This window comes from Pinus tabuliformis, chromosome 2_1, assembly GCF_031772625.1.
Source record: "Pinus tabuliformis cultivar Carrire ecotype Pingquan chromosome 2_1, CPIR1, whole genome shotgun sequence".
NCBI classification, from domain to species: Eukaryota; Viridiplantae; Streptophyta; class Pinopsida; order Pinales; family Pinaceae; genus Pinus; species Pinus tabuliformis.
This window is the reverse complement of record NC_142299.1, coordinates 317,027,703-317,044,005: the sequence shown is the minus strand read 5'-3', so window position 1 is coordinate 317,044,005 and position 16,303 is coordinate 317,027,703. Positions and strand designations below refer to the sequence as shown.

Here is a 16,303-nt window from a genome sequence, read left to right as displayed (position 1 = left end):
ATCTATGAAAGAACTTGGTGTTTTTCTCTCCATCCTTGAGCCATCTGACCCTTGACTTTTGGCGCCATAGCGTTTCTTCTTGCTTCCTACGAGTTTCAATCTTGGTAAGGAGCGATTTCTCCTGTTGCGCATAGTCTTCAGTTCTTCCCTCATAGATGATGCGCTGTTGCAGGGTGTTCATTTGCTCCTCCAGCATCTTCTGATGATTAAAAATATTTCCAAACTGGGTACGATTCCAGGATTTGATCACCTGTTTGAGAAATTTGAGCTTTTGCTGGAACTGGTACATTTTGGCTCCTTCTGGGGGATTGTAAGATTTCCAGGCATCGATTACCACATCTTTGAAGTTGGGATGTGAAAACCAAAATTCTTCGAAGCGAAAGGGTCTATTGCTCCTGACACCCGGACGCAGCCATTGTAACATTATGGGCCAGTGATCGGAACCGGCTTGAGGCAAGATGGAGGCGTGAAAGTCTCCCCCCATGTGAATGGCATTATCCGTCATGAGAAATCAGTCCAATCTGGAAGCGATTTGCTATGAACCTCTTCTTTTATTGGACCATGTGAAAGTGCCATTGGATGTCTGAAGATCCATCAATTGATTCCGGTGAATGAAGTCTTTGAGGCTATAGCTGTCTTCATCCAACCTCTGACGTCCCCCTGTCTTTTCCTCCAGAGAGGTAATGATATTAAAATCACCCCCGCATATCCAGAAGGGAAAGCATCTGTTTGCGTTGAGTTCCGAAAGAGTTTCAAGCAGATCCATTTTTCTCTGAAGATCTTGCGGAAAATACACGTTGGAAAGATGACCATGGCTGTTAGTTCCAATAAGGTGGAAGGTGGATTGTATGAAGAAATGGGAGGCATGAAAGTCCTGAAGGTATAGTTCTTGAGGATTCCATAAAATTGCGAGCCCTCCAGAAGCACCAGAGGCGTCCACTGAGACTGACCTGCACCCTGGCCATGCTTTATTGAGAATTTTTTCTATAACTGTACTGCTACATTTTGTTTCTTGAAGGAAAATTATAGATGGTCTATCCTGCTGAATCATTTTTTTGATCATCTTGTGTTTTGCAGGGCTATTGAGCCCTCGCACATTCCATGAGACGAGCTTCATGGGGAACAGTGGGGAAGAGTTTTGTAGAACTTGGTCAGCTTGGGGAATCTACCAGAGTCCACCAACATTTCTCCGAGGATGATAGTCCGCTGCAAATCTGTTTTTCGCCCACGTTTCTTTGTCTCCTTCAAGATTTTCCTTCCATCCCAAGGACTGCCTGCTTGAATGCCTAAATATTTGTGATGCTGAGCTCTGGTTAACACTTCTTCTAATCTTTCTATCTCCCGAGTATGTATTTTACTGTATTCCTTCTGTCTACATGCTGCTTCCAGCTTCAGTATGTCCAGACCTGCCAGGTCCACACTCTCTGGTTCCTCCTCCATATGGCTCGGTGTACTTTGATCTTCCTCTTTTGAAGGCTGTTGCATGCTCAGTGCCAGAGCTATGTCTAACTCCATGTTGGATGAAGGTGGAGCTGAGTCTTTGTCTGGAGAAGCATAGGATGTGGAGGCGGGGGCGATGGTGGCTTTGGAGGACTGAGGTATATCTGAAGATTTGGGCGAATGAGATGGCGATGAGGGAGAAGGATCTGAGAGGGGAAGCGAGGGGTTGTCATCTATGTTATCCGTTGTATTCAGGATTTCAAAACTATTTCTGGTTATGGGTTTCTTAAGATTCTCAGGATCCATTGGGGTTTTCTTAGCATGCCTTCTTCTATTTGGGACTTTTGTGAAACCCTCAGCATCTTTGCTTGCTTCCGTAACAGGAGTTTTGGACTGCAGATTCAGAGGACAGTCTCTGAAGAGATGGCCATGTTCATGGCACTTCCTACAACGAAAGGGAATATGCTCGTAATCTATGGTTTGAACCCATTCATAATCATCATGAAATAAGCTTACCGAGTCAGTCAGAGCTTTGGCTAGATGCATGTGGACGCAGATCCTGGCGTATGAGGTGTACTTCCGGCTTTTTGTTTCCTCTGCGACTTTGATGAAGGCCCCCAGGCTATTACCTATGTTCTTCAGGATTTCCTCCTTCCAGTATTCCAATGGGAGAGAGTACATTCTGATCCATACTGGAGCCCAGTTAAAGTCTTCTTTGTCTGGATTGAACCTCTCAACCCAATCACGCAGGTACAAGCCAGCAGCATTGAAGAAGTACGGGCCACCCTCGAAGATGCGCGTTTTGTCCTCCAGGCAGTTGAAGGTAGCGGTGAAGAAGCCCTTTGGTCCAAGGTGCAAGGTAACTTGACCTTTTGGCTTCCATTTGGAGGCAATCCAGCCTTGCAGTGCTTTTTCAGTAGGCCAGAAACCTAGAAACTTGCCTATGAGGGCGTGATCCCTCATGTATTGAATCTCACTGTTGATGAGCTGACTGGGGAGATCTATTTTGATTCTTTCTGCCATTTTGGGGATGCATGTTGCAGAGGATGCTTTGGGTCTTGCCGTGGAGTTGTTCTGGTCAGTACCTTTGTCATTAGCTGTCGATGGGTTGGTTACGAAGTCGCCTTCAGCATTGGTACCTGGATCAGTGTCTTGCTCTGTCAAAGGATCAGAACCGGGTCTGTCATTTTGCTCTGCGCTGTTGGACTTGTCAGGATTTGTATTGGGGGGGGGGGGGGGGGGGGGGGGGGGGGGGAGAGGGGGATGAGCCCACCCCTCCAGAATGCGGCTTCATGGTGGCGTCAGTGGGAGCGACAACGTCTGTGAATCGAGGGCAGCTTGGGGAGAGGCCAGGCGGCGCAAAACCCTAGCAGTGCCTATCCGCCATGAACCAGAGCGATCGGTATTGAAGTCACAATACTTCCAGATTATTATTATTATTATTATTATTATTATTATTATTATTATTATTATTATGCCATATTGATATTATGAAAAAGTGTAATATACAACCTTGTTGTTTAGTATTTAATGAAAAAAGTAATTGATAATTTTAAATATATATAAGATATATTTTATTATAATATTAAAATATAATATAGAAAAATTGTAAAATAAAATATTTTGATTTTATATTAGTTATAGATTTTTGAGGAGTAGTATTGATAAGAAAATGTATTTCAGATTGGTGCAAAAATTTTAAGGAGTTCAAAGCCCTTCCCATTTTCATCTTTTGGGGAATATGGAAAGCAGCAACAACCCAAATTTTTAAAACATCGGCTTCCACATGGATTGATTTTTTCACAAAATCGTTTCATATTTTTTGGAATTTAAGCTAAGACTAGAAAATGGGATTAAAACAATATCATATCCATTGATTATTGGTGTAAATTTATGGTTGGTTTCTTTGACAGTGCAACACATAATTTGATTTCTGGTTGTGGTGCTCTAATTTCCCCTGCTCCTAGAATTTTTTATCATTTCCATTGGAATAGTGGTGTCAGTACCAATTCCAAAGCAGAGATTTCAACACTTTGGGGCGTCCGTTATTGTGCTAAGTGGATTTCTATTTCAACCATTTTTTTCTTTAGTGACTCTAAAGTTTTAATCGACTAGGCTAATTGCATAAATGATTTTAGTCCTCCTCAAATCTCTAATTTCTTATTTCGTTCACTTTCACACAGATTCTCCATTTCCATAATTCCTTAGCAGACCAACTATCAAAAGAGGGACTCTCTATGCAGTCGAGTGTGATTCACTATCAGGTTTATAGAGGTGATATATGTTGCATGGTGTTGTCATTAATGTCAACCCATGGAGTTGACTGGGTTTGACTTTGACAAAAACACCAGGAATTTATGTCAAATGGTTAATGAACACTTCCTAGTAATTGTCGTATTACATCATGATGGAAGTTATATTGTTGGATGGTTGAAAATCCAAGTCCTAGGGTTTGGGTTCCCTGGACTAAGCATGTACCTTGACCTTGTTGAGGGTTTTTGAAGGGTTAAACCATTAAATTTTTGTTGGATATCTAGGTCATTAGATTCTCCTCAAAGATATGTTTCTGTTGATATGTGGTATGCCCCTTAGTTCCTCCTGGTTTGAGAGAAAATTGAGTTTGAAATTGAAGACCCAATTTTGTGGGCTAAAACCCCAGGGGGTAGTGACATGACGCCTCCTACTACAATTGTCAATATATGACATTGTTTATCAACGTAATCTCACCATGTATAAGTTGTATAACTCCAAGACCCTATGATAATAGATCAATCATTGACTTCACAACCTAAGTAGGACCAAATGCACTAAGCTAATTATTGATTTCAAATTATAGGCATGATTCTTAACAAAAATATTAAATAATAAAAGCAGCCTTAATATTTTTTCCATTATTCACAACCACAATAGTCCTTTCCTTAGGGCATAAACAAACAAATTAATAATATTATTAAATGAGATTAACATTATTAAGAGCTTATCTTAGGCTCAAGGCTTTTCTAATGTTGACCTATGAAGTCCTCGTTAGCCTCACCGAAATCCTATAAAAAGAAACCTAAACTATCCTCCAAAACATAACATTCTTATCACATCAAATTCAACGAATCTTTGAAATGTTAGGTGGTCTGAGGCAGATTAACTAGGGTAAATGTTCAGTCTTTTTGAGGAAGCTAGGGAAGCGAAATACATGGCCAAACTCCTATGGATTGGATTAAAAAATTCCTTCTTCTACTTAGTATTTAAGGTAAGTCCTCTTTTTATATGAATGTGTTTTATTTTTTATTGGTTGGGAAAATTCCTTTGTGAGTAGATCCTGGGGCTAGGGCATCTTTCCCTTCTTGTATAGCACAGATTTGTGGTATCACTTTGGAAAAATGTCAACCTAGGGTTTCCTTAGGTAAAGACCTAATGTTTGCATCTTGATCAGAATTTAAATTGAATTGTTTAAGGCTTAAAACTTCATAGGTATATGTATTACTTGATCAATGCAGGTGCTTGAACACTTACCTTGAATTAGTGACATCTTCGATTCAAATGCGTGTCTATATGGCTATTGAAAACCAAATTTTTGTGACCTATCTTATGTTGTTTTAGCATGGCTAAAATCTGAGGAGACACCAATCATTTCAGGCATCAAGTTAAATTCTAGTGTAGTTTATCGTATAAATCCTATCCCTTTGGTCATCACTATTAAGCTCAGACTCTTTGGTCACCAAGCCCTAAAGTATTTTCTACGACCTTTTTTTTAACTATTCAAATTCTTCCAGACTTGAGAATAAGGTGGTTGGACATTTGCATTTAACATTGTTGTAAATTTCCTAGAATCTTGATCATTACAACCTCCAAAGCATTAATCCATGAAATCCCCTCACCTACAGCAAGTGCTTTCTCGAGTGCAAAGCATATCAACAATAAAGGGTCATTTCTCAAATATTTAACTAAGTTTTGGCTATATAAATATGCACTCATTCAAGTGAAGTAAAGTCTACTACAGTAGCAAGACCCAATCTTGTTATACACAGTGAGAAGTGGTAATGAAGGTATGAATATTTTGAAGGCTATCCTCCAATAAATTATAACTTTGAACCTATAGTTGTATTTTTGTTTAAGAACTTCTACTACTATATCATCTTATCATTTCTTCAAGAAGTTTGGGCCTTTGTTCATCTAAAAGGCAGACAACCAAAGTTTTAATCCTATCTGCAGTTGTCCAGAACAGTATGAAGGTCAATTTTGGACCTCATTATTTCCATCTGGAGTAGAGGTTCTTGCTTAAGGGAAGATTGACATGATATTGTATTAGCAGCTTCAAGTAGTAAGTAACAAAACGTCAGATCATTCTTCAATGAAATTCACTATTATGACACTATATTACAGTGATACATTACTATTGAATTAACACCTAGATACGACATTGACAGTAAGTTGACACCTTGACTTTGACTTGATCCATAGATTGTGGTACATAGACCTGTGACAGTGATAACCTAGGAATTTGTATTAATGATGACCTAGGGATTTGTAATAATGACCTAGAGGGTGTACTATCATAATGACATGATTTTACATGATAGCAGGTTTTGAAGGTAATATCATCCAGTTGTGCAACACATTGAAGAAAATGGATAGCAAGGCTTGACCATTCAAATAGTGTGTTGACATATATGTTGGTAGCTCTCTAGGGACAAAACTTGAGAACATTGATTATAGGGCATTGGGATGACCTCAGACACCTTGGGTTGTGCCATCATTTGCTAGTAATGCTAGATGTTTATAGCATTGTGTGCAGCCTGATGATAGCAGTGTTTGATTATTAATGACTATTCATTCGTGAAGTGATATTCAGTGGTAGCCAGTAGTTATGAAGTGATTTGCAGTAATAACAATGATAGTTGTGTAGTGATAGTTATTTTGCAGTGTGTAGTGACAATGATGTGCAATTGTACAGTGATACATTGATGTGTATCATTGTGTAGCAACCAGTTTGTGGAAACAATGATCAGTGGCTACCAGGATCGATGTATATGTTAGCGTTCGAATTTTCGTCAAGCTGAGGAAAGCAAAACTCGAGGCCACATCAAACCACGCTTAGCCTCGTAGCTAGCCCTACAAGGACAGGAGAGGGCTCTCTCCGGTCAATCTCGGCAAAAGGTAATCAAAAGGGCTCGAGATGACTGTATTGATGACTAATTTTAGGCTAGGTATGAAGTACAAGGATTATGGAATTTATTTTTTGAAGTTTTGTTGAATTCAAGGGAAAGGCAATTTTGGGTGCGGGGATGAGGCACAGCTTTTGCAGAGGTCTACTTGGGGCAAGATAGGAAATTGTTTTGATACCTTTAAAGTGAGTGAATGAACAACCCTGACAGGTGAGGAGCTAAGGAGAGCAAGGAAGTCTCAAGAATTCTCCTTAAACTGAAGAAAACATGGAAAATTAAACAAACTTAAAGGCAGAGCATAACAAATTTATGGATTCTACCTTAACACTTCATTTGTTTAATTGCAGACGATTAAATAAGGAAAGTGGTACACATACACAACTTAAAAGTACTGAGAGAAACACACCATAAACACATAAGGCCACATGAATCCCAAATAGTGCTGCAAAACCCTGGTCTATCCTTTGCCAAAATTGCAGATAAAATATGTACAATAGTGTATCCAGCTATTCCCAATGACTAAGAAAATACATAATATAGGCAAGATAACACATTCCCTTTCCTTTAGGGGTCGAGCTCATCATCCTAGGAGCTGTTTCAACCAATTCTAAACAAAGCACTACAATCTAGGCAGTCAAAACAACTTGCCTCTATAAGCTAGGAAACCAATTCATTCATTAAATTTTTGCTATTTTATGAATGAATCATCTAGAATAGGTAAATAAGTGTCAAGTCAACATAAAGTTCCATTAATTACATCAAGGAGGGTTAAAAATCCCATCACAAGTCAAAACTGGTCAAGACTGGCCGAATTCCTGAGCTGGAAGGTGAAAACTGTACAAAAATCCTGATGCGGAGCGTGCCTGAGCCCTACGCGTAGCGTGCCTTTACACCTGCTTTTGGGGCACTTCCTGACATCCAAATTGAGCTCAGGTTGGCTTGTTGGAAAGCCCTAGATGTCTACTTTCCAACCCAAGTGGAATTTTCCAATTTGATGTCCATTTGCCTCTCCAAAAGTGCATTCTCCCAAGTCTACTACCTGTGTGTCCAAAAAGGGGCAGTGAGGTCATTTTTTGCATGTTTTTTGACCTTTTGGGGACCCAAACCTTGATGAAATGCCTTGGCAGTGGCTGAGCAGGTGTATTTCATCATGAAAAATCCAAAAATGAAAACCTTTCATGATTTGGACCTCCCAATTTTAAGGGTAGCGCACAGCGCGCTACGCATTGAGCCCAAAAACCTGTTTTTTACACAAAAATTTCAAAATTGACAAAATCTTCCCCAAATTTGTTGAAATTTGGGCTGGGGGTCCCCAATCAAGTACTATGCTCAGCCAAAGAGGCTTCGGCCAAAATCCGAAGATGATCAAGCTCCTTTTGTCGTTTTTGCCTCTTGACCATTTTCCTCAATTTTGCCTTAAGACTCCTAATTCGCGCCTTGCAAACCAGGTTCCGGACCTTGTAATGCATAACCATGTGTTTCAATAATGCATGATCTCTATCGGCCCTTTTCAGTCATTCCTCCAAGTAGATGTTGACCCTCTCGAGATTAGCCTCTCGATCCTCATTTACCTGTTGCTCTAGAGAGGTGAACTCAATTTGCCTATGTTGGGCAGCTTGGCGATTCTCACGGATGTTCTGTAGCTCTATGATCCTGTGCTGGTCCTCAAGTTGTTTATTACGTTGCTCTAGATACCTCATATATTGGGTCTTCTCTGATTCTGAAGCTGTCTCATCATGAATAGTAACAAACCCGGATGGCTCACCAGAAGGTCCCTCCTCATGCTTGGGCTTCTTGCCCTTATCCTGTACCTGCGGTTCTGCTGTCAAAAGTGAGGCCCCTTCCACACGAGGTGGAGATAACACTCGCTATGCCGATGAAGTCAACGAGACCTCTTCCACCCTGGGTGGAGATAGTACTTGTCGTGTAGATGCAAACAATGTCCTGTGACCTCGCTGATATGTCACATATGGAGGAGCACTTATATGCTTAGTCTTGGGAATGTTTGGCTAGTGTGAAGGTCCTCCCTCATCATGAACTATCTCAAGAGGTGGTTGTAATGGTGCAAAGTAATCACGGGAAATGAAATCTTCCCAAGTAATGCCCTATTGTGCCAACTGATGCATCACTACAATTTTGATCAATGCATAATGATAGATGCTCTTATGCTGATGTGCTGGGCTCTTCCTTTGTACTAAAGGCACCATCCTCTCTATGTTGCGACACATAAAAAATGGAATGTTCATCATACGTACTCTGGTAAAATGCATCAACAAACGAACATGGTACGCATAGAGACGTGAGAATCTGCCCTCGCAACTGAAATATCGAATGATAAGTTTCATCAATGGTGCATACTCATCCCTTAGGAATCTGAAAGGAAAAACTGCAGTCAAGTGTCTCACACATCCGGGCTTAATATATGGCTCATAGTGAAATCTGTCTAACTGTTGGCGTTTACTCCATTCCTCCCCTACATTTGGTATCCCAGTGGCCTGAGCAATAATCTCGGGTGACAAGGTGAAATTCACTCCGGCAAGGTTTACATGACCATCCTGCAAATGTAGGACAAATAAACGGACTAGTTCCCGATGATGCTGGATTTGTGAGATCCGCTCACAGTATTCAAAACATGATTGATACCGAAAACAGTCCATTGCAAGTGGACAAGCTTGCAATTGAACCAAAGAAGTAGGCTCCTCCTTGACATGCCGACCACCTTTGCCACCTTTGTGATACCTCCTTGGCACACTTACCTCTGGTGTAGAATCACTATCATAATCCTGCTCATAATCTGACTCGGTCTCTGACATGTTCTTTAAAAACAAGGTGGCTCGAATATATATATATGCTGATATACAACTGTGTGCAAAATTGACTATAGGCTTTTTCTTTTTCTCAAAATGCTGTCACCAAGGGGACACAAATATACAAGGGAACTGTTAGGAAAAGGGGAAACATTAGGGAAATGGGGACAATGGAAATAAAACAAGGAATTTAGGGAAGGGAAGGGACATGAAATTTTTCAAATTTTAGGGTTTAGGATGAGGTAGGGTAGGAAAAATATGTTTGTAGTATAAGGGAGGGGTTAGGATTGGAGGGAGAATAATATAGGGTTTTATGAGGAATTATTGGGGAAAATATTAGTGAGTATAGGGGGTGGGAAACACAAGAAATGAGAAAACCTTAGCAACATTTATGTTTGAAAATCCTACAACAATATTGGCATTTGAATCCTCACAGCAAACTAATGGAAAATGAGGGTTTATACATTTGGTTTTTCATGGAAAATATAGCACAATTTCTTTACATAAATCCTTCAAAACCAAAAACGAGTCGTGGATAAAAGCCTACCTGTGATTTGATGCATGAGAAGAAATGTTTAAATGTGTTTCAGGAAAAGTTCTGGGAAGAAACTCCAACGTGTAGCACGCCTCACCCAACGCGCCACGCACTCTTGATGCGCCTCACCCGTGCAAAATAACACTGCAAATTGTGGCCTGATGCGTAGCGCGCCCTTGGTGCGTAGCGCGCCCACCCTGATGCATAGCGTGCCCTGGAAACGGCCCGATTTGCCCTCAAACTCATAAAATCGCCTTAGAAGAATACTCTTTGCTCTTGGAATGTGGAATGGGTTGCAAATGAGGAGAAATATCTTCATATGGACTCCTTGTTGATTTTTTCTTAACCCAAAACCCATTTTCTTATGTTTGGTTGTTGACACTTTTTAAAAATTAATAGGCTTTGACCTTTTTGTTTTCCCCTTTAAAATTGGTTGAAATAATGATTTTCACTGATAATTTTTTGCAGGGATAGCTCTGATATGCTCTGGCAAAGGAGACCAAGGCTGCACTTGAACGATTGAAGAACTGAAAATTTTTACAATTTTTACAAAAATGAGATGGCGACTTATCTTCAAAACAGAGTTTTGAAGAGAAGTCCTAATTCAGCTATACAATGATGAAAATTATTGAAGTGATGATCTATCAAAGACATCCCTCTGGCTTGCTAGTCTTCTAAGGCTTTTCAAAACAAAATTGACTCAACCCTAGACCTAAGACCTCACAATTTAAAACATGATGGTAAATGACCTTTGAAGACTTATTTTAATAAACAGACCTGAACCAGCTGTACCAAGTACGAGGGGAATGAATGACACAAACCGCTCCATCAGAGTTATGGCATGCCTAACGAAATGCAACTGATCAAAACTGATGGGACACCTATGTTAGGATATTCCGACACATAGGATATAGTTAAGTTCAACTTGGTCTAGCATAGAGTTAGGTTAGAGTTAGGTAAAGTGTGTTTCTTTACCGTTGTACATTTTGTAACTTACAATCCGACGGTCACGATATGTAGTGATCCGACGGTTCACTCTCACCTCGGTATTACCGACACTTGATCCGTGGCTTGACACCCGATTGGTCCATGAGTTCTATTTAAAGCGCATGGAGGGTCATTGTTCGGGTAATCCGTGCATGAGAGAAGCTTATGTAAATTTTCATTCTTTGATTAATAAATTGTCTGTACCCACGTTGGGACAGGCCGTGGACTGTTTCCCTCCTTGCACTCTGAGGGTTTTAACCACGTCAAAAATACTGGTGTATTGATTTGAGATCTGGTTGTGAGCGGTGTCCTTTTGGTATTCTTTCTGAGGAACTTACCCTGTAAATTCCTACATGGTATCAGAGCTATTTGAGGGCCGCGTCCGTTGGTGATCCAAATCTGAAGCCGGTAGAACTGCATGCGGCTGTCGTTTCCTAGATCTGCTGTTTCTGACTGCTTTCGGGCCGAGAGGACTGCTCTGTTGCGTTCGGAGCATCTGTTTCAGTGAGGAACCCCTTTCGTTTCACGCGAAAAGGTTTCCGGTAGCCCTAGCTGCGTCATTTTTCAGATCGGGAGGTATACAGTGTTTTTTTTTGCAGTTTACTGTCATTTTCTCTCTGCTTATTTCGGTTTCGGTTTATTTAGCCTTTTTTTTCCCGGATCTATACCTTTCATTTCTGCGTATGCTCTTTGCCCTGCGACTCTGTGCGATCTGGGCAAATCAGAAACAGAAAGAAAGGATTTTTCTCATGCGTATGCTCTTTTCCCTGCACCTTAGTGTGATCTTGGAAAATCAGAAACATTGAGAAAAATATTTAGTTTTTCGGTTAAAAGCTAACTTTGAGATTTTTTTTTTAAAAATTCTAGTTTTTTGGCTAAAGCTAACTTTGAGCCGTAAGGTTCGTTTTTCTTTGCATATTCGTGTTGGGTTTTGTGTTTTGTGTTTTGTAGGGGAAAAGAGCCTTCCCAAGGCAAGCACGCAAATCGAGGCCCCCCCCCCCCCCCCTCTCTCTCTCTCTCTCTCTCTCTCTCTCTCAAATATTTTGTATAGATCAATTGGTTCAAAGACTTTTTAAGAGAGTAGAGGTCTTGGGTTCAAGTCTCCATTTTGTGGGGGCGGATTTTTTCATTCCCGCACATTCGCGCACTTTGCCGGCAACGTCAACAATTTTTTTTCAAAAAGCCATAACTTCTTCATCCGGAAGCCTTTTTCAGAGCCGTTTTTTTTAAAACCGCCTATTTTTTCGAGATCTATCCATTGGACCACTTACTTTCAGCATCTTCAGCTTCAGTTTTTTTTCAAAAAATGGAAAGTCCATGCCAAGTCATTCTTGACAGCACTAACTACTTCCAATGGGTAGCCTACATGGGAGATTTACTTAGAAGTAAAGGTCTCTTCAGAATAGCCACAGACCAAGAGAAGAAACCCAAAGATGAAGACAAGGCCGAAAAATGGGAAAATAGACAAGATCAAGCACGTGGTTTGATAGGAATGTCTGTTTCTCCTGATCTTAGATTCCACATTGCAGAAATTGAAACTCCTCATGAAGCATTAGAAAAACTTGCTAAAGTTTTTGGGATTAAAAATGAAATTAGAGCCCATCAACTTGAGAATGAGTTGCTTACTTTGGATCCTAATAATTTTTCTTGCATTGAAGATTTCTTGTCCAAATTCAAGACCCTTAGATATCTCTTGGAAGGTGTTAAAGTTAAGAAAGAAGATGGTAACCTTATTTATTCCATCCTTACTAAGTTGGGACCAGCCTACTCTGTATTTGTTTCCACTTTCCATTCTACAAGGGAAGCTTTCATTTGTCAAGGCAAAGACTACAAACCCCCTTCCTTTGACTCCTTTTGTGATTCCTTAATAAGAGAACAAGAAAAACTCTTACACCTTGGTCTTCTTAATCTTGGAAACTCTTCCTCGAAAGCGTTAGCCGCCCAGCAGCAACCAAATTCAAAGAATCCTAAGAAGTCTTATCCTCAAAGGAATGGTCCTAAACCAACTCAGCCTCAAGATGAAAGATCATTTCAGCAAAATGACAAGACCAATAAAAACAAATGGAAGAAGACTGACAGACATTGTAACTTTTGTAATCGAGATGGCCACTTAGAATCTAAATGCTTTAAGAAGATGGAAGCCTTGGAAGCCGCAATGAAGAAACATAACATCCATCTGGAGCCTACTTCAACTTCAACTTCCGGAACGGCACTTTCTGCATGTCATCGTCAATCATCTCAGTCTGGTTATGCATTAAATGTATCTTCTTCTTCTTCTCATTCTCATGAGTGGCTCATTGATTCTGGAGCCTCTTGTCACATGGCCAAAAACCAAGCCATGTTTTCTTCTTTAAATGATTGTAACACCAAAAATATATATGTTGGTGATGATAGATCTCTTAATGTTGTAGGGACTGGAACTGTTCATCTAGACAATGGTCAGTTCAATGATGTATTATGTGTTCCAAACTTATCCTGCAACCTTCTATCTGTCTATCAGATAACTCATTCAGGTGAAGGTAAAATTGTTGAATTTTCACCTCATGATGTTGTAATCAAGGATCTAAAAGATCCTAAACAGATTCTAGCTACTGGTCTTGCTGATGATTCCAAAAGGTTGTATAAGTTTCACAACTTTGGGTCATCCCATCTTCCCTCAGTATTTGTTGCTCATAATGATGAAGTGAGCAAACTTTGGCATGAGCGGTTTGGTCACTTAAACTATCGCTCCCTTCAGCATCTATGTAAAGAAAATATGGTGACAGGTCTTCCTATGGTATCTTGCAAAGATGGTGTTTGTTCCGGATGTGTACTCGGAAAACATCATCGGGACAGTTTTGACAAACGTGCCTCTTGGCACGCCTCAGCCCCTTTACAGCTTGTGCACAGTGATTTATGTGGTCCTCTTCCTGTTGCTTCATTCTCTGGCTGCAAGTACTTCTTAACTTTCATTGATGATTTCTCTAGACGCACTTGGGTATACTTCTTAAAACTCAAGAGCGAAGTATTTAGCACTTTTTTGGCCTTCAAAGCATTTGTTGAAAAACAATCTGGACATCAAATTCTTAAGCTAAGAACTGATAATGGTGGAGAATATGTTAAAAACGCATTCATCAACTTTTGCACCGAAAATGGAATTCAAATGCAACATACTGTTCCATACACTCCACAACAAAATGGTGTAGCTGAAAGGAAAAATCGCACCTTAAAGGAAATGGCTAATTGTATGCTGCAATCTAAAGGACTCAGTCTTAGTTTTTGGGCCGAAGCAATTAATTGTGCAAATTATATAATCAATCGCACTCCTACTAAGGTTCTAGAGAATATCACTCCAGAAGAAGCTTGGAGTTCCATTAAACCAGATGTAAGTCACTTTCGTGTGTTTGGAAGTGAAGCATGGGCCCATATTCCAGATGAAAAGCATAAAGCTTTAGAACCTAAGAGTGAGAAATGTACTTTTGTTGGATATTCTGAAGATGTAAAAGGTTATAGACTTATTCCATTTAAGTCCAAAAATGTTATCATTAGAAGAGATGTAAAATTTGATGAAAATAAATCGGCCTGCGAGCCTAGTCCGGCGGATGTGCCACCTCTTCCTATCTCTTCTATCTTTGAAAACATTTCTTCTTCTGATGATGAAAGCGAGGATGATAATCCTCCCCCACCTTCTCAGGATCCTCAACTTCCAAGATGGGTCCGTGCTACTCGGGATGCAGCAGGTGATCTTGCCGGTGATCCTACAGATCAGCGACGTACACGTTCTCAGTTTGAAAGAGCCTCTTCTTTACTGGCTCAAGCTCCAGTAAATCATGATCCTGACACTTTTGCAGAAGCTTCAGGCCATCCACATTGGGAAGCAGCTATGAATGAAGAATATCATTCATTGATGACAAATGATACATGGGATCTTGTTCCTCTACCAAAGGGACGCAAACTTGTTAGATGCAAATGGGTTTACAGAACCAAGTATGGACCAGATGGGAAAGTTGATAAACATAAAGCTCGTCTAGTTGCTAAGGGCTTTTCACAGGTTGAAGGCATTGACTACACTGAAACCTTCTCTCCAGTTGCCAAAATGAACTCTATCCGCCTTGTTCTTTCCCTTGCTGCCTCTTTAAAATGGGAAGTCCATCAAATGGATGTTAAATCTGCCTTCTTGCATGGGGACTTGCAGGAAGAAATCTATATGGAACAACCCATTGGCTTCATACAAACAGACTCCAGCCTCGTTTGTCGACTTAAGAAATCCCTTTATGGCCTCAAGCAAGCTCCTCGGGCTTGGTATGCCAAAATGGATAGCTTTCTTTTAGAATCTGGCTTTTCTAGGTGTCATTCTGACAATACTGTCTACACCAAGAAAGTGGGCAACTCTCTTATCATCCTTGTTCTTTATGTTGATGATCTTATTCTTACTGGTAGTGATCCCAACCTTATAAACCATGTGAAGTCCAGCCTTAAAAAGAAATTTGAAATGACAGACTTAGGACACTTACACTATTTTCTCGGTCTTCAAGTCTTGCAATCCCAAGAAGGTATTTTCCTTTCCCAGTCCAAGTATGCTTGTGATATTCTTCGTCATTTTCACATGGAAGACTGTAAGCCAGCCCCTTCTCCCTTTCAGTCTGGAGTCAAACTTTCAGTCTCTTGTACTTCTCCTGAAGTTGATGCTACCTTATACCGTCAACTTGTCGGAAAACTCTTGTATTTAACCCATACTCGTCCTGATCTTTCCTTTGCTGTTGGCCTTGTTGCTCGTTTTATGCAAAACCCCCGTGAAAGTCATTGGAAAGCAGCTAAAAGAATACTTCGTTATGTTCGAGGTACAGTACAGTTTGGGATTCATTACAGTGCCAAAGCAGCTCCTCTGTTAGTTGGTTTCACTGATTCTGATTGGGCTGGTGACCTTGATGATCGGAAGTCTACTGCCGGTTATGTCTTCACTCTTGGTTCAGGACCTATTACATGGGCTTGTAAGAAACAGGCTGCCATTTCTCTTTCGTCAGCAGAAGCAGAGTATCGTGGTGCCGTGGAAGCTAGTAAGGAAGCCTTGTGGCTTCGTCAGATCCTATCAGAGTTTGGCTTTGAGCAGCAGCATCCAACCACACTTTGGTGTGATAATCAAAGTGCCATTCAGCTATGCAAAGATCCAGTCCAGCATCAGCGCAGCAAACACATTGAACTACACATGCACTTCATCAGAAAGCTCATTCATGACCATGTTCTTGAAGTGCAATATTGTCCAACGGATGATCAGGTTGCAGACATCTTCACAAAGGCTCTCACAGAGGCGAAGTTCACTAAACTTCGATATATGCTTGGAGTTCAGGAAGTTGTCACTAAGGGGGGATAGGCTCTAGTGCCTCCTTCCTTCTCCT

The 16,303-nt window shown here is 40.5% G+C and overlaps 1 protein-coding gene across 1 annotated transcript; it reads right to left on the bottom strand.

Moving 5' to 3' along the window:
• Positions 1 to 535: 535 nt before the first annotated feature.
• LOC149200132 (uncharacterized) lies at positions 536 to 1,117 on the bottom strand. Its single transcript, XM_089400861.1, has one exon. It carries the CDS (start codon positions 1,115 to 1,117, stop codon positions 536 to 538), a length of 582 nt encoding a protein of 193 aa, XP_089256987.1.
• Positions 1,118 to 16,303: the final 15,186 nt, after the last annotated feature.

Coding starts and splice junctions, on each gene's coding strand:
- LOC149200132 (XM_089400861.1), bottom strand. CDS start 1,117: ATGAAGCTCGTCTCATGGAATGTGCGAGGGCTCAATAGCCCTGCAAAA.